At 49.3% G+C, this 23277-nt stretch overlaps 2 protein-coding genes across 3 annotated transcripts in view; one reads left to right on the top strand and one right to left on the bottom strand.

Annotated features, from left to right (window-relative positions):
• The window catches only part of sano (CABIT domain-containing protein serrano), a 79983-nt gene that overhangs the window by 30210 nt on the left and 26496 nt on the right, over positions 1–23277 (bottom strand). For both annotated transcript variants that reach the window (XM_033377372.1, XM_033377374.1), the window contains one exon: positions 13872–13921. The gene's annotated coding sequence lies outside the window, so the exon portion shown is untranslated. The remainder of the gene's footprint in view (positions 1–13871; positions 13922–23277) is intronic.
• Positions 15934–18793, top strand: Vha100-3 (Vacuolar H[+] ATPase 100kD subunit 3). The gene has a single exon (XM_001360645.4). The coding sequence runs from the start codon at positions 16016–16018 to the stop codon at positions 18719–18721; it is 2706 nt and encodes a 901-aa protein (XP_001360682.3). The 5' UTR covers positions 15934–16015; the 3' UTR covers positions 18722–18793.

The following is a 23277-nucleotide window of genomic DNA, read 5'->3' as shown; positions in this document are numbered from 1 at the left end:
TAAAGCCATGGGGGATCTATGTTTTCACACACAGAAATGCCTTTAATATTCCCCGAAAAAAACCCCTTTTTTAGGGAGCCACCAAACCCTTTCCTCTGTCGAAAGTACCCGCATAGTGCAGGGTATTTAAAAATATGGATTCGTATACATTTGACAACTTCTATATGGGCGTCTTGGGGGCCCCAATATAGGCGTATAAATCAATGGCAATGTCGACTGGCGGGCAGGGTGGTGGGTGGAGGGGGAAATACAGGTATATTGCCTTTTGGGTTGACAATTCACGCGAAAACTATGTTTCAACCGGCGAACCCAACGAATTTATGTTTTTTTATTTTTCAGCCACACACACACACACACGGGGCACACACACACACACAGGCATGGACTGGACACCCACCTGGGTGGAAAATGTTTATGGCCAGGCTAAGGCCCAGACACCAGGCTGGCAGCAAATAATGAAAATGTTTTCCATTTCGATTGGCAATTTCCGCAATTTTCAAACGTGGCTGCCGTTGTTGCCTCTGGGCTCCTGCGGTGGCTGTGGCATGGCATGGCGTTGCATGAAATTATTGAAATTGACTGCTCAAATATGTCGCACACACAGGCTCCCATACGGTGGCTCCTTTCGAACCGTTTCCATTTCCATTTCATTTGCTGCCTCGTATTTGTGGTCTGCTGCTGCTGCCTTTTTTCCATGGGAATGGCATGCGGTTGAACGACAAAGAAAGTTGATATTAGAAATAGCTCGAAGGGAGGGACTGGACTCTGGAAATTCCACAACTTAAGACAGCTTTGCCACTGCCACTGCCCCTGGGTGTTCCCGGGGAGAATCCACTGCTTGCTTGGGCTAGAGTGCTGGCTTCGGCTTACTCATGCCCGACTGCTTGCTCCTGCCTGATTGTTCGCCTCTGACTGACTGCTTGCCCCTGGCTGAGTGCTTTCACCTGCCTACTGCTTTCTTATTCCTCTCTGCTTGCCCCAGATTGCTTGATCCTTCCTGCCTGCTTGCTCCTGCCTGATTGTTCGCCTCTGCCTTTCTGCTTGACCCTGTCTACTGCTTTCTCCTTCCTCCCTGCTTGCCCCTACCAAAGTGCTTACTCTTACCCGACTGCTTGCTCTTGCCCCTGACTGCTTGCTCCTGCCCGTTTGTTCGCCCCTTCCGACTGCTTGCTCCTTCCCAACTGTTTTCCCCTGCCCGACTGCTTGCTCCATCTTCTACTCTCGCGGCGCTATGGAATGTGGCAATTATGTCTGTGGTCTGCTTATGGCAGCGCTACTCTTGAGGGTGTGGGGGGGGGGGGGGGTTCCTTTCGCCATCTTATTATCGCCCGTGAAGCATTTATTCCGCTTTAATTAATTTTCCTCTCAGGCTTTTGTGCATGTGGCATGTGGCATGTGTGGATCGTATTGATGAGCGGTTGCCGTGGTACTGCCTCTGCATATGGCATCGGTTGCATCCTTGGATGCCACCACTAACGCTGTCACGTTTGCCAGTGCCTCCTACGCAGCCTTCGATGCGGTTTCCTGCTGCCCTCCTGCCTCCTGTCTCTCCCTCCTGTCCCTGCCCCTGTCTCTGCCTACTGCCTCTGCCTCCTCCCTCTCTTGCCTCTCCACAGTTAATGAGCGTTACATATGTAGGAGCTCCGACAACACAAGACGCAAAACTCCAGCCAAAAACCCAGCATCATTCAACTGCTGGAAAGCCTAAAAACCACAAAAGACAGCAACAGACGAGAGACAGAGAGAGGGAGGAGAGAGGAGAGATGTGGAGAGGTGGGGAGAGAGACTGATATTGTGGCAGAAAATGGCCGCCAGGCTTGTGAAATTTCTTAGCCGTTCCCCTTGCCCCGTGCCCCGTGCCCCGTCGTCTCCGTCGTCGCCGCCGTTGTCTGTCTGTCTGCGGCTAAATTGAACAATGCCACTCAAAAAGTTAAAGTTCTGTGGGTCAGTAGAATTTTCTCAGGCCGCAATCAGCGCAAGAGTGGCCGACTGAGTCGACCGACTGGCCACCGGCTTCATATCCATGCCCCAAGTGGAATACGCATGCGCGCGGGCCCAGTGGCGGGGAGGGGGAGAGGAGAAGGGGAGCATCCATGTGTGTGTGTGTGTGTGTGTGTGCTACTAATGAAACCATAAAAATCAACCGCAGACTGAGAGAAGAAAAGAGATGAGATGAGAAGAGATGTGCCTATGTTTTGTGCCCCCGATGCCCCTGTTGCCCCTGTTCCTCCTCTTCCCCCTGTGCCCCTGTGTCCCGTGCATGTTTTTTATACCCTAGAAGGGGGTATGACGATTGATAGAGGATCTCCTCTCCTCATTCGCAACGCTTCTGCAGAGGGTATCAAAAGTGTCGGCCTTCTCTGGCTTCTTGTTGCTGTTTTGAACGGGGTGTGGGGGGGAAGGGGGACTCTGCTCTGTTCGGGTCAGAATGTATGGGTAATTTGAGTATGGGGCCGGGCCGGCGTCGGGGCCAGGGCCTTAATGCTGACCACAAAATGACTTACACGAGAAGAAGTTGCATGCAAATAATTACCCCAAAAGGAAACAGAAACAGTAACAGATACAGATACAGATACAATGCCGTGGCACATGGGGTTTTCTGGCACTGAGATTGAATATTTCCTGCGTGTCGTCTGTCATCCAAAAAAGTGAAATCTGTCGCTCTTCGCTCTGTTGAAACGAGTAATTAAGCCTAATTAGAGTGTACAACTATGAGAACTATGCTTCGTTGACAGCGGCACGACCTCCCACATACTCCCCCCCACATCCCTCCCTGCCGTCCCGGATATGAAATGAGGCTAATATGTGTACTTCGTACTCCCCACAGCCCCCCTATAGCCTCATTTTCACTTTTTTGTTGGTGCTGTCACCCGTTCTGGGGGCTTAACTTTTGCTTTCTTTGGCTTCGGTTTGCGGTGACATAATTTTTGTGGCACTGCAGCTCTCGGGCCGCCACTGAAGGGGGGTCACAAAGGATCAGCAGGGCGGGGGCCTTGCCCTTCGAATTCCCTCAGATTCTTAGTCTGCATCAAGGGCACGTCCAACACTTGGCTTCCCTCCCTCCCTCCCGCTCTCTCTGAGGTCCCTGTCCTCGGGTTGGGGCTGGGGCTGGGGCCTGCCACATCAATGGATAATTTACAAGTCACGTGTGTGTATGAAATTGAAACAAAATGCGCATAAATTTCTGCCAAGAAGCGAACGTCAAGACAGGCATCCTGGAGGCACAACTCCGCTGTGCCGCTGCGCCTCTGTGCCCCTCCCCAGTCCCCATTGCCATTCTCGGCCGGAGGGGCTTGTCTACGGCCCAGGCATTTAATATTAATGAGTTATAGCACATGGCCTGGTCTATATGTTTGACGATGCGCCTCTCGTGTGTCCCCCTGCCCCGTGCCCCTGCCCCCTGCCCCCTGCTCAAGTGGGAGCAGCACCAACTGACAGACTGACTGCTCGACTAACTCTTGGCCATTAAAGGATGCTGTCTCCTTGGGGGCTCTCGTTTCGTATCGTTTCGTTTCGTTTCGATTTCCATTCCTGATCCATAACATCCACACCCGGGAGGCACTGCGGCGAGTCATTTCCGTGACATACTTCGAACTTTTGTAACTTTTACTCTTTGGGTTCTTTGGCTGGCAGAGGCCTCGGGCAGCGGATGGCATTAAGCCAGAAATCGTGTATTAATCGGCTGCCCATTTCAGATGGAAGTAAACTTGTGTGGCAACCCTCGCTGCCGCCTCCCCCCGCCCGCCAGCCGTCTCCCGTCTTGAGTTTGGCGACAACTGGCAGACATGTCAGGCCAGAGCCAGCGAGTGGCTTTGGCCATGGCTAAGAGTCGTTGCAGGTTTGTCAAGTCCGACTGCAGTTCAGCAGTTTGTCAGACAGGCGGAGAAGGAGAGGGACAGGCCAGAGACAGAGAGGGGGGAGGGGGAGACAGAGACAAAGAGGGAGGGGGACACAGACAGAGAGAGGCAGATAAGCGACAGGCAGCCGCAGCGACGACGTAATTGACACAATTTGAATTTATATATTTTCAATGCGACAAAATGCCAAGCCACTCCGTGCCACTGCAAGCCACTGCAAGCCCCTTCAAGCGGTGGCAAGGTGACCACCGTCCTGCCTGTCCTTCGAGGCCCTACACCCAAAGAAAGGCCTTTCTTTTCACCAAACAAAAAACAATGAACGCCCCCCCGCCTCGCGAAAGATGAGCCAAAGGGCAGTGTGTCAGATACAGAGATACAGATACAGCTATCGATTACAGATACAGAGATACATCTACAGAACATGCAAATGCGGCGTGAAGCCCATTAATGGTGCAAGTTAATTTCCCCTTTTCTTCTTTTTCGAACAATTGAATTGTAACGCTTCAATTTCGGCGAACCATGGGGCCAATGGAGCCAATGGAGCCAATGGAGCCATGCGGCAGAATAGAAAGGTGTTAAATTGGCAACAGCAAGAAACCCATCAAATGGCCGCTCGGAGTGGGCGTGTGCGTGGGCGTGCCACTCACTCCCCGAAAGCCAGGGAAAAGAAAAAGGTCATTCACTTGTGGTCGCTGCAAAGGCAAATGCTACCCGGCACTCCAGGGGTGACCCCTCTCTGCCCAGCGGTTTGCCCCTCTGTGTGTGATATGCCCCCTGTGCCCCAGCCTCTATCCATCCTCTGTTTGTCCCCCATCAATCCTCTCTCTGGCTATCCATCTATTTATATGTATCTGTATCTGTATCTGTCACTCGATTGTCCAGTGAAAGTGTCATGTGGATCAACGGGCACTAATTGTGGCAACAATCGCTGCCGCATGGACAAAAGCATATTCATTGAACTACTTTTGTTTGATTGATTGATTGATGGCTATGCACGCTTTAATTTCTTTAAATTTATTCTATTTCGTTGGAGGAATTTTTAATTTTCTATTTTGTATTTTATTTCTTTGTTTCCCTTTGTTTATTTCCCCAAAACGTGCCCCAAATGTGCAGATTTTATTCAAACGAATGGTCTATCATTTTGCCACATGCCACACACATACACATGCACGCTGTGGCACCTCCTGTGTGTGTGTGTTTGTGTTTGTTTTTCAATTGTTTTCTGGTTTTTCGTTTATTTTCTGTTTTTCGATTGTTATTTATGCGCATTTTTGGGCCTGTTATTTTTTAATCACATGCCCCTCCTTCCTGATGTCTCTGTTCATCCCCTTCTGGGTGTGCACACACCCCACCCCCCGCCAACCTATTTTTGTGTTTATTTTTAATGAATATATTTTTTGCACCCTTGATGGCCCTCTCCCCTCACCCTCTCTGGTGTTTTTTTTTTGCTATTTTAAATCACTTATTAATCAATGCTGCTTCGATCTGTATCTGTATCTTTGCCGAGCGCGACCTAGTTAACAATTAAAATTGTGGCAGCCAAAACACACACCGCTGGCCGGCCGCCTGTTTGATGTTTCCGCTTTTCGGTTGTGGGATACTCTTTCCCAGGGAATGGAGTATTTCCCACAGCACACAGTGGGCGACAGGGGGCTCCAAAGCTGCCAGAGGGAGAGGGAGAGGAGGGACTCCTTAGTGCAGGAGCGCCCCAGTGATGCCCAATTTCTGTTCGTGTTCCATGAATATTTTTATATTTATTTGTATACAAAAAATAAATATAAATAAATAACAAAATAAAAACAAAAAATTATAAAAGAAAAAATAAATAATGAATAAATAAAAAAAATAATAAACGAACAAAAAGAAATACAAGTATTAAAATAAATTAATTCATTTAAAAAAAATATATATGAAATAAAAAATAAATAAATAAAAAAAAAAATAATGAATAACTAAAAAAATAAATAATGTATATATAAAAAAAATAAATACAGAATATACCAATATATAAAAAAATGATAAATAAATAAAAACATAAAAAATACAAGAAAAATTCAATAATTAAAAAAAATAAATTAATTAAAAATAATCAAATACAAAAAAAAAAATTTTAAATAAAAATAAAAAAATGAATGAATAAATAAAAAAAATCAAAAAATTAACCAATCAATAAAAAAATATTAATAAATAAAAAAATACAAGTATTAAAATAAATAAATTAGTTAAAAATAAATAATTACAAAAAGTCAATATTAAATAAAACAAAAATTAAATAAAAAATAAAAATAAATGAAAAAATCTTGTTTCTTGTTCAAATCTTCCATTTGAAAAATCTCTGTAACTGCATTTTTCCCTGGCCTGTTTTTTAAGTCGCTTCATATTTCATATAAGAATTTTGTTATTTGATTTATTTTTTTTATTCTAAAAAAAGTTTACCTACTGCAATCCCCGCCAACAATCGCCCTGAGAGTGTATCTTTATCCGCGACTTTGTATCTTTTTGCGTCTGTTTTTTGGGGGGCTCCCTCGCGACTAATGAAATGCTATTAAAAATTAATATTTAATATGTGAAACGAGCTGTGCGGCTCGGGGCGTTGGCTGCAGCGACTACAGCGACTACGTTTTGGCTGAGCTCTGGCCTAATTATAGCCGCCAGCTCTGGGCCTTGATTAATGGCAGACAATTGATTTAGACACCATTATTTTCTGCTCGAGAGTAGGTCATGTGGCGGGGCCACTCAAGGGGCCGTATCTCGATGCATCGTAGAGCTTCCTGCCACCGAGTGACACACTGGTGTTGCGCCTCCTCCTGCTGCTCCTCCTCCTGCTCCTCCTTCTCTTTAGCATATAAATCGAGGAGCTCCTTAGTCAATCAGTCTTTTAACTCCACAGCTCCACAGTTCCTCTGCTCCTCCTCTGGTCCTCCTCTACTCCTCCGCACCTCCTCCGCATCTCTCGATTGTAATAAAGACATGGCAATCGAGCGGTGAACAGAGATCGGCGTGCAACGCCCGCGCCATGTCAGTCCGATGTCAACGTTTTTGACGACTCCGAAAACCAATCAACTCTCAAACTAAATCAAAAATCATAAAATATTCCCGCAGAGGCGGTGTGCACTCGGTGGATGGCACACATGAGGAGGCATGCAGCTGACAGCAGCCTGAGGGGGAGTTTAAAGGAGCGACTGTATCGATGACGGGCTCATTGGGGAAGGGGGATGGGGGAGGGTGGATGGTGGAGGGGGGGAGGGACCGAGCACAGCCTCTGCCTCTTTTGCCTTTTATAAATAAAATTTGCATAAATTTAATAAACCCTCGAAGACCACAAAAGGCGCAGAGATATCGAAAATGGGAAAGAGATGGAGAGACACAGAGAGACAGAGAGAGAGAGAGAGAGAGAGAGAGAGAGAGAGAGAGAGAGAGAGAGAGAGAGACGCACTTGTTGGAGGAAAGGAGATTATTCTGTGATTTACCGATATAATCCACAGGCACCCGTTGAAACGGGTTTTTGTCGCCAAAAAAAAACAAAAAACCGGAAAGAAAACCTAAAGAAAACTCTTTAACAGGGAGGAAAATCTAGGAAAATTCTAGGGAGTTTCAGATTTCTTGGAAGAATCGAAAGCTATGGCCGGTGACCTTTCCTGGAGCAATCTCCACGGCTCTCTACAGATATGTATATCTGTGGCAAAAGTGCAGACTCCATAAGGCAGGAAACCTCCGTTGTTTCACCCAAAGACCCATAAATAACAGAAAACCAAAGCGTTGCCCAGTCGGAGTCAGTGGCACAAATAATGATGTGACATGTGGACCCGGTAGTGCATCAGAAGAGGAGCACTGGAGGAGGAGAAGAGGAGCAGAAGAGGAGCAAAGGAGGAGCAGCAGAAGAGCAGTCGAGGAGCAGCAGAGGAGGAGAAGAGGAGCAGCAGTAGAGGCTCAGAAGAGGAGCCATCGAGGAGCATCACCAGAGGAGCCCCAGAAAACCTGCGCCTCCTCTCCAGGGCAATCTCTACGCCCGGCCCACAGTCTCATCATCATTTCTGCACGCATAAATCGATTGCAGCTTGTTAGTTGTGTGCCCCCCTCCCCCCACCCCCAAAAAAAATGACAATGGAGCCCCAGCGGATGCTCTTTTGCATATGGAAAGATGAATGATGAATGCTCTTTGCTGGCTCCGGGCTCTGGGCTCTGGGCCCGGGCCACTTCCTGGTCTAGTCAACTGGCGGCAGCCACACAAATTAATGTCAAAGTCAAAAGGAAAATGGCATGTGGCAAGCGAGCCCAAGGCAGACGGCAGTCGGTAGACGGCAGCCTGCGGCATGCAACTTGCTCACAAATCGCGCCATAAATTTCCAGTGAGCGCGCAACAAACGGCTAAAAGGAGAAAAATGACAGAAATGCGTTTATTGACCAAATGTGCAACATACTCATCGATTACACGAGGCCGGTGCCGTGGGCAGGGGCAGGGGGACTGCCTTGACCATAGGCCGGCCCGTGTTGCCTTTTGGGAAAACTCCACACAGACACACACCGCGTATACGTAATATGTGGCAGCCAGTGCTGCGTGTGCCACAGATACTGCCGCAAATTATTTGTAAACATTTTCCCTGCTATTTGGCAAGAGTGTTGCGGGTTTTAGCGGGTTTTCAGACCTCCTCCAATTACTGTCCAATTATGGCCGAAAAATGCCAAAAGATTTCTTCGGAAAGTTTTTCCCTCCCTAAAATCTGTCTCGCTTTTGTCTTTTGTGTTTTTCTCCTCAATTATTAAAACATTTATTCGAGTATTTTCTTAGCTCAGATTCTCTGGCGGTAGTGCCAAAAACGGGTATATCTCTGGTCTGTGGAACCCTGGTCCCTGGTCCCTGGTCCCCGGTCTGTGGCTCAGGCTATTTCTGTGACTGCCAAGCGCTAAATGTGTGTTACTTCCGAGCGTCGTGTCGTGCGGCAGCAACAGCAACAGCAACAGCCTCGGGGGCCCCCAGTGACAGGGTACAAGACATGGGGCAGGGGCAGGAGGCAGGCTCTGGCTCTGTCTCTGTCTCTGTGTTTGAGGCAGAGCCAGCAGGCGACTCTAATGCATGATTTATAGTAAAATATTTATTTTTACTGTTAAGTATATGCCACAGTCGGTAGTCAGCGAGTGGGGCACGGGGCACGGGGCACGGGGCACAGGGGGGGTCGCATCTCTTGGGGTGGGTGCCCGCTGCTGCCACATACGGAATGGGACAGGTTGCCACAGCCACTGCCACTGCCACTGATGTGTGCCTCGCTGTGGCAAGTACCACTGTCATTGTTTGTGGCCTTATCAGCGTGCATGCAAAAGGAATGGGACGACGACGACGACGACGACGACGACGAGTTCTAACTGTTTTCTGCTCTGTAGATGGCAGCTTGTTAGCTGGGGGATTCCCGCTAATGTCACTCATACGACACGTTGCCAGCACACACACACAACGAAATATGAATGCCCGAAACCTCTGGCTCATATAAATCAGAATGCTATCAGCTGATGACCCCATTTCCCGGGCAGAGTGCCCCTCGATTCGGCTCCATGGCTTTTCAATAAAGCGTGTCAGGCATAAATCATTCAACTTATCTCAATCTCAACAAAGGGAGGCGGCCGGAGAGGCTAGGGGCCGCGATAAGGATCGCGCATCCCCACTCTATTGATTTTGCATAGGTCTAGGGTCTGTCGAGCGGGGGGAGGGGGGCTGGGCCTTCAACAAAAGTGTCGTAAATCTTGACACACTCGGAAAGAAGAATGCCACACGGAGTGGAAAGCCCTGCCACAGAGCTGCTGCATCGATACACGCCACTAATGCACGTAATGCCCCGCCACTCGAATTGTTAACAATTGGTACTCGTGGCAGTGGCAAAACCCCTCCCCCCGCCTCCCCCCCCTCCCTGGCCAGCCACCAAGTTCGAGTGTGCGGACGTGTGGCAGGCACAAGGAATGCCACAAAGCAAAGATCCTTGCGGCAGCAGGCCCTTGATATATGAAACATTGATGGAGACCCAACCATCGACCCTGTCCATGTACAGGGGACTTCCTGCCCCATCCAACAGAGGTGGCGGGTGGAGGGGGGTTGAAGATTAATGACCAACAGAAATTTGCGCTCAATGTCGCATTAATTGAGGCAATGAGCGCTTGAATAAATACACAAAAAAACCACAAAAAAACAAAGACAATGACAGGCCAGGTGCCAAGGTTGCTTACAGGGGGGGATGGTAGGGGGCAGGGGGCAGGGGGCAGGGGGAAGAGCTTATGCCAGAGGCGCCCCAAGAAAAGGCGCCCCAAGAAAAGGCGCCCAGGAGATGCCCTTTAAAGACACATATCCGCCCCCCTCCCCAAAGGTCAGAGTTGACACTTGACCCCCCCCCCTCGCCACTGCCCCTGCCACATTTGGCGCGTGTGACGCGAGGCGTTGGCCGGGATTAAGTGTGGCCAAAATCGGTTAGCGGTTTGGTCAGCCGCCGCTCCAGGCTGCCACACACTCGTAGCCCCGCCCGCCCCCTACCCCGCCCTGCCCGCAGCACGGCCCCAAACACACCCAATTTGGCTTACGGGGGCCTCTGACGCTGCCTATTAGCCGGGTTATGGGCAAATTACGGGAGCGCCAAGCACCACAGAGAAACCTATGACGGAATGGTCGGAGCAAAAAAGAAACTAATTGCACCGCAAAGCTGGTTATTGGTGCCCCATGCTCTGTGGCAGCGGCTGATGGCCTGGCCCGATGGCTGGCCCGATGCGATGATGGTGGTGGTGGTTTATGGCGGCAGAGTGCGGCCTACGCGGCCTGCGGTCGTTGTTTAATATGCAACAAATCAACGCGCAAATTGTGGCATAAAATATTTACATTTGCCCCCACTGCCTGCGGGGCAGCCGCAGCCGCAGCCACCACGTGCCTCCGCCCCCCTCGCCAGGTAGGTCCCACTCCCTGGCTGTACTTTAAGCTTTAATTTTGCTGGAAATTCGATTTAGTTTTCCAAAGAGCTCCAGACCATGGCCTTCCTGTGGCATCCCCTTCTCCCCGCCCCCTTTCTCCCTCTCTTATCAGCCCTGCCTCTGGTTTTGTTTATTGCGTTTAATTTGCGCATTGTTTGTGCGGCTTTCCGGGGATAATTGCAGGCATCAGTGGCACCCACACACACCGCAGTGAGTGGCAGTGGCCAACCGCAGTGGCTGTGGCAGTTGCATCACTGGACAGACAATCAGATTGCCACAGACGACTCCTGGTAGCTGTGGCTCCACCAAATCGTTCACTTCTTTGGCAACTGTATAATCTAAGCCAACGCCCCCCCTCCGCCCCCTTTGGGCCACGCTTTCGATTTGTTTGCTTTGGGTCCAGGGTACAGCTGCTTCGACCCCTTGAAAGGAGTATTTTTCTTTGGGATTTTTGTGCCCTGCCCAGGCCGAGTGTGTGATTAATCTCCCACCATGCCACAGCCACGCCGTGGAGCGTAGAACCCAAAAACAAAAACAAAGCCAAAGAAATGATTTCCCACTGTTATTGATGATGTGTTGATTAGGTTCTGACAAAAGCCCCGCCGTCCTCCATCCGCCATCGCGGTCATGTGAACCAGCAATCAAAATACAGAATTTCACTTTGAACTCGTGCCGCTTTCGGGGGGACTAAAGGGGCGTGGGGAGTCTGACGCCCTGCTGTGGGGGTGGGACGTAGTGCAGCGTGCCTCAGTGCCTCAGTGCCTGTGCGGTCATAATCAAAATTTGGGTCATGTTTGCCCATATTGCCAAAAGCCGTGGCAAGATACCCTAAACCGAAATCATGCAAAGCAGCGTGTGTTTAATGAATTGCCATCCATTCCCTCCATATGTGGATGGTGGACGGTGGACGGTGGCTGGTGGATGGTGGATGGTGGACGGTGGATGGTGGCTGGGAGACCCTGTCCATGTCCAGGTGTGTTGCAAGGCCCCACTGCTGGCCACTGCAGCCACTGGGCCTCTTTTGTAATGACCAATTGCCGCCGTGGCTGGAATTACGCAAAGCGTCCATCGACTGTCTGTCAATTTCTGGATATTTATGGAACATAAATCCCAGCTGAAGGGTCAGACACACACACAGCTAATTGGGGGGGTTTTTTCATGGGTCTTGGGGGGTCGGTGAGTCAGAATTGTGGGGAAAAGACCTGAGCTCTGGATTCTCTTGACTTCTGCATAGACCTGTTCTTTAAGTATTGTATGTGGAGTTCCAGAAACCTACCTAATAATACCCTCAGTGATGGAGTTTACTTCCTAGGCTATTTCGCTATTATGTTGTCCAGCCAATGACCTTTGATTTACCCTGAATCAAATATAATTAAATTTGAATACAAACTAAACTTCCGTAACGGCCCTCTTGTTTGAGAAGCGAATGATCTTTGGGCTCTTGTAATTTCATGGCAGAATTCCTCAATAAATTGATATGTCTATGGGGGAGGGGGCGGGCCACGCCTCCTTAGCCCGTCAGTTCAGAGTCGACTAATGGCCTGGCCAATTGTCGCAAATTAGTGGAGGCCAGATCCACACGCACGGGCAGAGCGAGCGAGCGAGCAGCGAGCAGGTGAAGTCGAGACAAGAACGGACAAGTCGAGACAAGAACGGACAAGACAAACACCTAAAGCCAAAGCACATGAGCAGCCAAGCTAACGGTACTCCCAACAGAAACACACACGCACGCACACACACACATCAAAGAAGGGAGAGAGCACACAAATCAAAGAAGGGAGAGCATAGCCAGAGGGAGCACACAAATCAAAGCAGGTAGAGCACATCCAGAGAGAGAGAGTACACAAATCAAAGCAGGGAGAGCACACACATCAAAGCTAGCCAGAGGGAGAGAGCACACAAATCGAAGCACACAAGTAAAGCAAGAGAGTAGAACCGCAAGAAGAATCCGACGCGAGCGAGAGAGAGAGAGTCAGCAGATAAGCAGTTCAAGGCAGAACAGCAGAGAGAAGCATCAGCAGCAGCAGCAGCTCAAGCAGAAGAGCGAAAGAACAGCTACAAGCGTATGAAAAAAAGTTTACTGCTACAATTGGCAAATTGAAAATTGCTCGCTGGTGGCGGCAGGCGCTGGAATTGGAAGCTCAAGCTGAGGTTGAGGCTGAGGCTGAGTCTGAGTCTCTGTCTGGTGTATATTGAACCCAGGCCAAGGCGGAAGCTTTGCTCAGACCCTGAGCAGGCCCCGTCCCGAAACCGCCGAGATGCGTTCCGTCTGGCGCGATAAGCTGACATCCACAACGTGCCACAGACGATGATGCACAACACACCAGACATAGACGTTTCAATTTCAAAGCCAGTCAGAGCGGTGCAACAAGAGGATACCCTGCAGACCGCTGCACACCACTTGAGAGAAAGAATTTCACATTAAAACCGATATACCCCTCGAGGCCCTACACAAATGCCAGGGTGCATACAAAAACAAAACGGTTTTGGCCAGGCCAATCTTCGAGGCAGACATTTTAATGAAGCCGCCGTCAGGCAGCATTTGAGGCGGCCTCCTGCCATCGGCCCGTGTAACGGTGCCAAGTCCACGCACTGTCTGCGGCCGAAACGAATGACTTAAGCGCCGAACCTGATGAGCCTCACTAATGCGTAAGAGCCAAGATTACCTAAGACCCAAGACCCATTAGACGGAGAATATACATACATACATGCTATGCTATGTACTTTTGTCACTTTCGACTTTCGCTACCAGTTTTCCCCCCGTCATCTGCGGCAGTTCTTGACCCGTTTCTGGGGCTACACCCACGCCCCATGGCCGAGAGTCGGCTAGGGTGCTCTATAATTAAAAAAGAAACGAAATGAAATGATTGAAAGGGAGGGACAGAGAGACAGAGAGAGAGAGACGTGCTGCTGGGGGTCGGGCCTTGTGTCTGTTTAGGCGTTAATTATGGGTTCTGGCAAATTACAGGCCGCCTCATGAGATGCACTTTCTCTTTGCCGAAAAAGTGAGTCGCCAGATTCCGTCGAAACGCGAGCGAGGGCGTCTGCTGCTGTTTTGGAGGGATTTCTTACCTTTTGTTATGTCTTCTAATTGCTTCCAGAACAGGCCGATCACATTACCTCTGCAAAAGAAAGGGGGGATGGTGAAAACGGTACGCACGTACATTGAGTGGCCAAAAGAGAAATGCAAATTAGTTTATGAAAATACTCGAAAATACAATAACCCCCAGAAATGGCCAAAACTCTTGAAAAGACTCTTCAAAATCGCCTTTGCCTTCAGCTACAAATTGACATTGTTTAGAGGAGTAAATGTGTTTTATTTATGGACTGGAACACGTGTCCGACATTTGTTCAACCATTTTGCAGTTCTTTAACTGGCTTTGATATTTCTTTTGATTTATTGCCTGCAATTGTCGCACTGCCACTCGTAAAAGTGAGTAAAAGTTTCCCTCCCGGGGGGCTTAATTTTTGTACACTTTTGCTTTCGAAACTTTCAATTTGGTGACTTAATTTCTTCGGGGCTCTAATGAAATCGAACTGCCGCCCCGCACAATGGCCAATTGGCCGGGCCAAAACGCCCATTGTCAGACGGCTTCGGTTTGCCAAAGAAATTATCAAGTGCACTTTTACTTTCATTGTTGGCGGTGGAGCAGGAGGTGGAGAAGTGCTAACGAACATTTTATGGCCGCCTTCGAGTACAATTTTCCCTCGAGTTTCGGTTATTTTCCTTTTAGCATTGGCTAATGAGCCGTACATTCCGTTTACAAAGAGTTTCAGTCTCTGAGTCTCTGAGCCGTTTCGTTGGAAATTACCAAACAATTTGTGCCCCGCTTCGATTTGTATGGGAAAATGTTTTCTTTTTCGGTTGAACTGAAACGAAATGACTCTGGGTTCATCTTTTGCTTATATAAAGCGATTCCCCCCGCAACAAAAACAATGGCCATAAGGCTTGTCAAACTAAATCAAATTGTGTTGGTCTTTATTGAAACTTAATTCGATGCTAAGCAAAGCAGAAACAAAACGAATTGGTTTTTAATTTTGTGGATTTTGCAATATTCCCAAGGAAATACCCGCCAAGAAAACATTACAAAAGGGTGTTAACAGCTGTAACAGGGCAACGGCGCTGTTAGCAGCCCATTCTAACAGCCTGTTAACGCTGCTGGGTACCGGTCGTTCGCCCTCTGCCTCGCTATCTAACAGCCTGTTAACGCTGCTGTTTATCGTTCGCTCAGTTAACAGTCGCCCTCTGCCTCGCTCTCGGTGTGTTCCGCGTAACAGCTGTAACAGGGCCCATGCTAACAGTCTGTTAACGTGCTCAGTTAACAGCCAGTTGCATCGCCCTCTGCCGCGCTCTCGCTCACGCTCTCTCGGTTCTGTGCGCACGTCGCTCACCGTTAAGCTAGAATCAGTTTCGATTCCATTCGCTTTTCAGCCGGCCGACATTTCTTATTTCTCATTTCTTCTAACGACGAGTTCTTGGAGTCTTGGTGTTGTTCTCCCCCCACCTCTTCACAAAATTAAGAACTACAGCAAATATTTCCCAATTTTTTTATGTGTTTTCCTAATGGTTTCTGCTTTTATTATAAAATTTAAATAAAAACAAACCATTTCCTGCAGATAAACCAATCTTTACAAATGTCTGGCTTTATTTATGCATGAATTTTGATAGAAATTCCCATCAGACTCGTAAAATTAAACGATCATCGAATGGTATCATTATGGTATTTTTATGGTATTTTCTTTGTGTGTTTTGTCCACAAATCGTTGGAGGGGAGAATATTTTCTAGTTTGTGGCGGAGAATCTGTAAGAGAGAGAGAGGAAAGAGATATGTACTTCCCACAATTTCAGTGCAAGTCCGATGTTGTTTCCCACCGTTCCCCATGTGTCTTTGTTCACTGTAGCGTGGCAGAGGCCTTCGGTGTGGGCGTGGCCTGGGCTGCAACTGCAACGAGCTTGCATGCAAAGCCTGGCATTATCTTCGGTCGGAGATCTCAGGCCCGGGCCGCTCTTGGCCATGTTTGCTACTCGAATTGAATAGGCCACAATGGGAGAGAAAAACAAACGTATCAATTAGCAGGAGACAAAAGCCCGAGTCCGAGCCCGAGCCCGAGCCCGAGCCAGAAACCGAAAATCAAACAGAGCAGGCCCCGAAACATTTATATATTAGGATAGATAGATCTATTTTTTTTGGTATTTTCTTAGTCAGTTTTCGATCATGGCCAAAGCGTTTTTCCGCAGCGAGGAAATGGAGCTGTGCCAGCTGCTGCTGCACACGGAGAACGCCTTCGACTGCCTCATGGAGCTGGGCCACCACGGGGGCCTGCAGTTCAACAACGTCTACGACGAGGATTGCCAGCTGAACGGGATGTACACCAAGAAGGTGTCGCTGTGCAACGAGCTGATCCGCATCACGACCAGTCTGCAGCAGCAGATGGTGGAGCTGCAGATCAAAGTGTACTTCTATCCGGACGTGGACCTGGAGCACCGGCTGCGCGAGCGGGACCTCAAGGAGTACGGCGAGCGGCTGCGGCGGCTGCACGTGGAGACCAGTGCCGTCATGGAGCACTACCAGGCCCTGGATCGTCGCCGCTACCGGATGATCGAGCACCGATACGCGATCAACAAGGCCGACAAGTACTTCGCCAGCGATCAGGGCAGCGAGCTGCTCTACACGGAGAGCACGCTGATGTCCCTGATCAAGGACGCCACCGACGAGGGTCCGGCCCACCGGCAGCTCAACTATATGATCGGCAGCATACGGGCGGACAAGTTCGAGAGCTTCGAGCTGCTGTGCTACCGCCTGTTCGGGTTCAATCTGGTGGTGCGCTTCGCGGAGATCCCCACGCTGATGGTGGACTACTATGGCCACCGGGTGGAGAAGGTGCGCAAGTTCTCGCTGCTGCTGCTCACCAACTCGACCCTGATCTGGCCAAAGGTCACCAGGCTCTGTCACGCCTACCACGTGACCATCTACGAGTGCCCCGAGACGAGCACGCTGCGCATGGCGAAGGTCGACGAGCTGAGCTCGGAGATCACCAGCCTGGAGCGGATCCTCGAGGAGTCGCAGCGCATTCGCATACAGATCCTGGAGGTGACCGCCCGGGATCTGTATCTGTTGCGCGTGAATCTGAGCAAGGCCGTGATGGTCTACGATCTGCTGAATCGCCTGCGGCCGGTGGGGGGCCTGCAGCATCACAAGTATCTGCAGGCCGAGTGCTTTGTGCCCGTCTCGGAGCTCGAGGATGTACGCGGGGCCCTGACGAAGGGAACGCGGATGAAGGGCGGCGCGGATAGGCAGGAGGAGGAGCAGCTAGAGCAGGAACTCGATCCGGATGATGAGCCGAAACTGAGTCCCCCCAAACAGGGCACCGAGGAGGAGTCGCATGCCCCCGTGCTGCTCAAGAAGAACCGCCAATCCAGCCACATTCCGCCCACCTACTTTCGGCTGAACAAGTTCACGCAGGGATTCCAGAACCTGATCGACTCGTACGGCATCTCGGACTACAGGGAGATCAATCCGGCACCGTACACGATCATCACGTTTCCGTTTCTGTTCGCCGTGATGTTCGGCGACTTTGGCCACGGCATCCTGGTGACCCTGTTCGCCCTCCTGCTGATCTGGAAGGAGAAGAACATCGCGGAGAGCCAGCAGGCCGCCAAGGAGGAGAACGAGATACTCAACATCCTCTTCGCCGGACGCTACATAGTCCTGCTGATGGGCCTGTTCTCCATCTACATGGGCCTGATCTACAACGACGCTCTGTCCAAGTCGCTCAACTTGTTCGGCTCCAGCTGGAGCTGCCGCTACAACTCCTCGACGCTGGACCACATGAGCGGGCAGCTCAATCTGGATCCATCGGATGGCAACTTCTTCTCGGGCGATCCCTATCCCTTTGGCGTCGATCCGGTGTGGAAGGTGTGCGGCGAGGACTCGATCACCACCTTCAACTCGCTGAAAATGAAGCTGGCCATCATCTTGGGCATTGCCCAGATGATGTTCGGCCTCTCGCTGTCGGCCGTCAACTGTCTCATCCTCGACCGGAGGGCAGATCTCTTCCTGGTCGTTGTGCCGCAGTTCATCTTCATGATCTGCCTCTTTTGCTACCTCGTCTTCCTCATCTTCCTCAAGTGGCTGCTGTACGGGGGCCTGAAGAGTGCCCCCTACAACACGGCCTGTGCCCCGTCCGTGCTGATCACCTTCATCGACATGATGCTGATGAAGAACACCCAGCTGGACGATCCGCAGTGCAAAAACGAGATGTTCAAGGGCGAACGTCTGCTCGAGTATGTCCTTGTGTGTGTGGCCTTCCTGGCGGTGCCCGTTCTGCTGGCCGGCAAGCCCATCTATCTGCAGCGGCGCCAGAAGAAGCTGAAGAAGGAGCGCCAGGAGCGCGACATGAGCGAACTGAAGCAGGATGGCCGCGAGACCCTCAATGAGATGCGCTCCTCGCGGCGCTACTCCTTCGACTCCCAGGAGGACGTCGTCAACGAGAGGCGCGCCTCCAAGACGGACCATCCCAGGGCCGACCATGCCGAGGAGTTTGATCTGTCCGAGATCTGGATCCACTCGGGCATACACACCATCGAGACGGTCCTGGGCTCCGTTTCGCACACGGCCTCCTATCTGCGCCTGTGGGCCCTCTCCCTGGCCCACGATCAGCTGTCCCATGTGCTGTGGCACATGGTCCTAAGCAAGGGTCTGAAGAGCAGCTCCCCCCTCTACGTGTCCGTGCCGATGCTGGCCTGCTCCTTCCTGTTCTGGGCCGTGCTCACCGTGGCCATTCTGGTGGGCATGGAGGGGCTGTCCGCCTTCCTGCACACGCTCCGCCTCCACTGGGTGGAGTTCCAGTCGAAGTTCTACAGCGGCTCCGGCGAACCCTTTCGCCCCTTCAAGTTTGCGGCCTCCAGCCAAAGGACCTAGGAGACACTTGGTCTCTCTCTGGGCCACCAATCGCCAGCAAAAGGCCATAAAGCAAAGCTAACTTTAAACAATTTCCATTTGTTTGCTTTATGCCACTCCGAAACGACGGCCATTGCCAGCTGCCACTGCCACAACCACTACCATTACCACTGTTGCAGTTGCCTCTGTTGCAGTTGCCTCTGTTGCTGTGGCAGGCTTCCTTCCTCCGATGCGGGCGCTTTTGGTGTCGTCGACCCTTTAGTGTTGTTGTCTCTGAGCTCCGGTCTGTTGTGGCAGTACACGTACACGTACACGTCCACGTCCACGTACTCTGCTGTATTGCTGCTGCTGTTCGTTCTTGTCTCGTAGTTGTTCAGCTTGTTTTCTAGCCACACAGCTGAGTATTTTGTTGCTGTGCCGCTCTGTTTGCCATTAACACCCACGCCGCCAAGTTTTGGCTCCAGCTACAGCTACAGCTCCAGCTCCAGATCCCGAGGCCCCGAGTCTTGGCATAAATTATGAACAGCAACCGATGACGCATGCAGGCCTAAGTAGACCGGCTCGTGCATAAATAACTTTCGTTAGAGCCACATGGCCCGACTTGACTTGACTTTATTAGATCTCAGAGACAACAGCAGCCCCAAGAACTATCAGAAGACCTGCACTGGGGATACTCTTTTCAAGAACCCACAGACCTTCAATGGGTAAATGTTTGCCTTCTTGAATGCCCTTCCTCTCCGGCCTTTTGCCATATCGAGTGTACCCTGTGTAGCGTAAGAGAACTCCCCATGTAATGCCTGTAATGCAGCATTTTCATGACCAGAGCAGGTTTAGGCCAAGTCTACGCAATAGCTTTGGCCAAAACAGGCTTTGGCTCTGGCTATAACTTTAAACCGCAGCACGCGCCATTGTTTAGGTGCTGCTGCTGCTGCAGAGCAAAGGAGGAATGTAGGGTGGGGTTTTGTCTGTGCCTCTGCCACTGAGAGGGGGCGGGGCGGGGGGGAGAGGAGATTCACGTATGCCGCCTAAGTCTTTTGTTAATACTTTCGTTGTGGCTGTGGCTGTGCCTTTGGCCTGTGCGTTGCTCTAATGTTGGGCCCACAAATGGCCAACTGCTTAGCACTTTTATGCCAACAATTGTCAAGTCTCCCAGGGGTAACCAGATTGCATCCATTACAGGCCCAGTCCCATCCCCAGCCCCATCCCCAGCCCCATCCCCAGCCCCGTACACTGCAAGAAATGCAAGGTCACGTTGTCGCCGAGGGAGATTCAATTTGAAACTTAAATGTTGATGATTCCCCTTTGGTTTGTCGCTTGTCAGTCACGTTCCACTGTTTCCACAGTCTGCTGGCTGGGTCATCAGTTTTTTGAGTGCATTGCCGCCGCTGTCCTTTAAAGGGCTGCTACTCGATGTTGCAACAATGACAGCAGCAGCAGCAGCAGCAGCAACCATTGTTGGCACAGGGACAAGGGACTGCGACTGGGACTCTGTCTAGTTCTGCTTTTGGGCCTTTACATGCCGGGGGCATAACAAAAAAGGTGTTAAATTCAACTCATGGCAGCAGCTCCTCTCCATCGAGCCACTCCAAAAGCCAAAGCAAATGTCAATGCACGCTCAAGAATTTCGCTTGTACTGCAGAAGGACATCTCTTGGACCCCCGACTCGGTCCCGGGCTCGGGCTTGGGCTCTGGGGAGGGGGAGGGGGGGACAGTAGACGGTGGAGGCTTCAACGTCACTTTTGCATGATGAAAAGATTCAGACACAGACAATACATTTTTATTCGGGCCGTAAAGATCTGTGAATGCGAAACGGTTGAGGCAATTAATTCACTTTGTGTCAAGTGGAAAAATGCCATTTAATTTGCCACAAATTGTGCATTGTTTTGTGTATTTTTAATTAAAATTAAATCTCTTTTGTTCATCTTCTTTTTTTCTTCTCTGTTTTGCACTCGTTTTTTTGCCTTTCCTTGGGGCAGAACGGAAGCTGACAATTGACCATTAAAATAAACAAGCCAGAGATCTCACAAGTTCGAGAAATGGTGGGGGGTGGGGGGCGAAAACTTTCACTCAACAAAATGTTTTAATTAAAAATTTGCAAACAAAATCCCAACTAGAAGATGAACAAAAAGAAATTAATTTAAACTAGATATTGTGCGTGTGTGTGTGTGTGTAACCGGTTGGGGGGCGGGGGAAAAGTGAAATTTCACATCGGGATGGACGGTGGGACGCCATTTTTTGGCATTTAGCAGTTCATTAGCAACAAAATATGCATAAAATTAATCAGATAATGCCAAATATGGACCACAGAGGCGGAAAGTGAAAGACCACGATGAATATTTGTGAATTCTTTTGGGGTTAGAGGTGAAGAAACGTGAATGTCCAAGAGGAGGCAATAAAATATCAAGAGAGAGAAGCTCTAGTGGAAAGCCTCCCCACCTTCACAAGGTGCCGCTAGACCACAGCTTGGCCTCACCTTTTTATGCCGACACCTTTGGATCGGCTCTCGCAGAATGCAGTTTGCTGGCAGATGCAGGCGAGCGAAAGAGAGCGAGTGTCAGCAGAGAGAGAGAGAGAGAGAGTTCTGAATGCCTGAGAAAAAGCTCCACACGCTCAACAGTTACCGTTGCGATAAATGGTTTCTTTTTGTGACAAGTAGATCGAGAAGCTTTGAACTGATAAAGCTCGTCCAGCTGTGGTCCTCATTAAGAATGAGTTCCACATACACAGCCACCTTTGATCTCCCAGCGACGACCACACACACGCACACATTCACACACTCATTCAATTACTCAGAGAACGAATGCGCTGTGCTCTGTGGATTCTTTTCTCTTTCCTTTGGTCTTTTGTTCTGCCTGTATACACTTTGTAGTATATTATATACCCCGATATACCCCGTGAATATATGTCAATTACAGCACGATCTTTTGGCACATTTCTGTTCAGTGCCGCTGCCGCTGCCGCTGGCTGACACATTTCCCGTGTCCGATACCCGATGCCGATATTTATGTCAACGGCGACAATAAATTTGTCAGCTTTTTGTTAACCGTTAAGTAAACGCAATGCATGATTTGTGTTTTGTAATGAGGGCGAAAGCCACAGACAGAGAATGGAATGGATTGCGAAAGACACGGAGCAAATGGAACCAGTCTCTCTCTCTCTCTCTCTCTCAGCTCATAAAATATTCATGATATGCCAAAATCTTTTTGTTTTATTTCATTTTCGGTTTTGTTTTTGGGGCTTCGCGGTGTGTCAAGCGAAATTTCTGAAGATTGAGTCATGTTTGGGCATCAATATTCAACATTGCAATGGATCGAATAGATTATAAATTCCCCTAAATATATTCCCCAAAGGTGGCCTCATTTTACACTTCAAGAAGTAGAGAATTACGTTTGAATTTCTTTTCGGAATGGAAAACAAAATTATTTTTATTTTTTTTTTCTAATAATATCTAAAAATTAAATTTTAATACAAGTTATTTTTCTTTCAAAAAATTAATTAGTTTTTGTGCGTCTATTCTAGTGACCAAGAAAATAGTACCCTATTTAACACAGTTTTAGGAAATTGTTTAAAAAAATTATTTTGCTTAATTTCTCTACTTTTTCGAATAACATACTTTTTTTCCATTATTTAAAAAAAAAGTTATAATTCAAATTTTAATGCAGAAATGCGTCTAACCCATTGACGAGCAGTGTATATCATAATTCCACTTGTATTTAACAGCTGATAAGTGTTGATTTTTGTTGTTAAATTGTTTTATATATTCCACCTTCAAAATTGTGGCGTGGGTTCCCCCATCACTTACAATCTCCCAAATATTTACACAATTTTCCCTGCACCTCCACGAAAACAATACACCCTCCCACTGGGCAAGGTACAGGGTATTCAAAGCCCTCGACCGCAAAGGCGACATTGACCACTCGAGTGCTCAAATTCGATGGCTCTCAACACATTGTTTCAATCACTTTGCTAATGCAACAGCAACGGCACCATCGATTGTTTGACCTTCAGTTTTGGGGCACTTCAACAACAAGAGGCAACTGGCGCTGCCACACAGCTTCTGCTACGGACACGAACTTTGTTCGTTTGGCTGTCAGCCATTTGAGTGACTGACATGCAACAGCAGCTCCATGCTCCATGCGCCATGCTCCATGCCCCATGCCCCATGCCACTGACACAATAGCGTGCAACGGACAGACAACCCGAAAACACCAATTGGTGTCAAAGCAACAAAATGCTACCGAATTGCAAGCGGCAAAAAGGGAATTTCTGGCAATAAATCAAAGATTGCCAGACTAATTTCTCCAAGGGAAAAGCGAGGAGGAGAAGGAGGAGGAGGAGCAGCACTTTGCAACCGTTTTGGCTGTCTGTATCTGTATCTGTTGTATATGTAAATGGAACGCGAATGGGAATGGGAATGGGAACAACAGTCAAAAGAGCAAACGCTCGCTGCCTACGCCACTCGAGAGCGGCAGCCAGCAGCCGGCAGCCAGCCGCCACTCACATAAATAAGTCACCATCAGAGTCAGATTCAGATTTAGATTGAGAATGAGCATAGCTTACACACACACACACAGCCA

This window comes from Drosophila pseudoobscura, chromosome 3, assembly GCF_009870125.1.
Source record: "Drosophila pseudoobscura strain MV-25-SWS-2005 chromosome 3, UCI_Dpse_MV25, whole genome shotgun sequence".
Classification (NCBI taxonomy): Eukaryota; Metazoa; Arthropoda; class Insecta; order Diptera; family Drosophilidae; genus Drosophila; species Drosophila pseudoobscura.
Note: the sequence above shows the minus strand (reverse complement) of the source record. Positions and strands in the feature narration are given on the sequence as shown.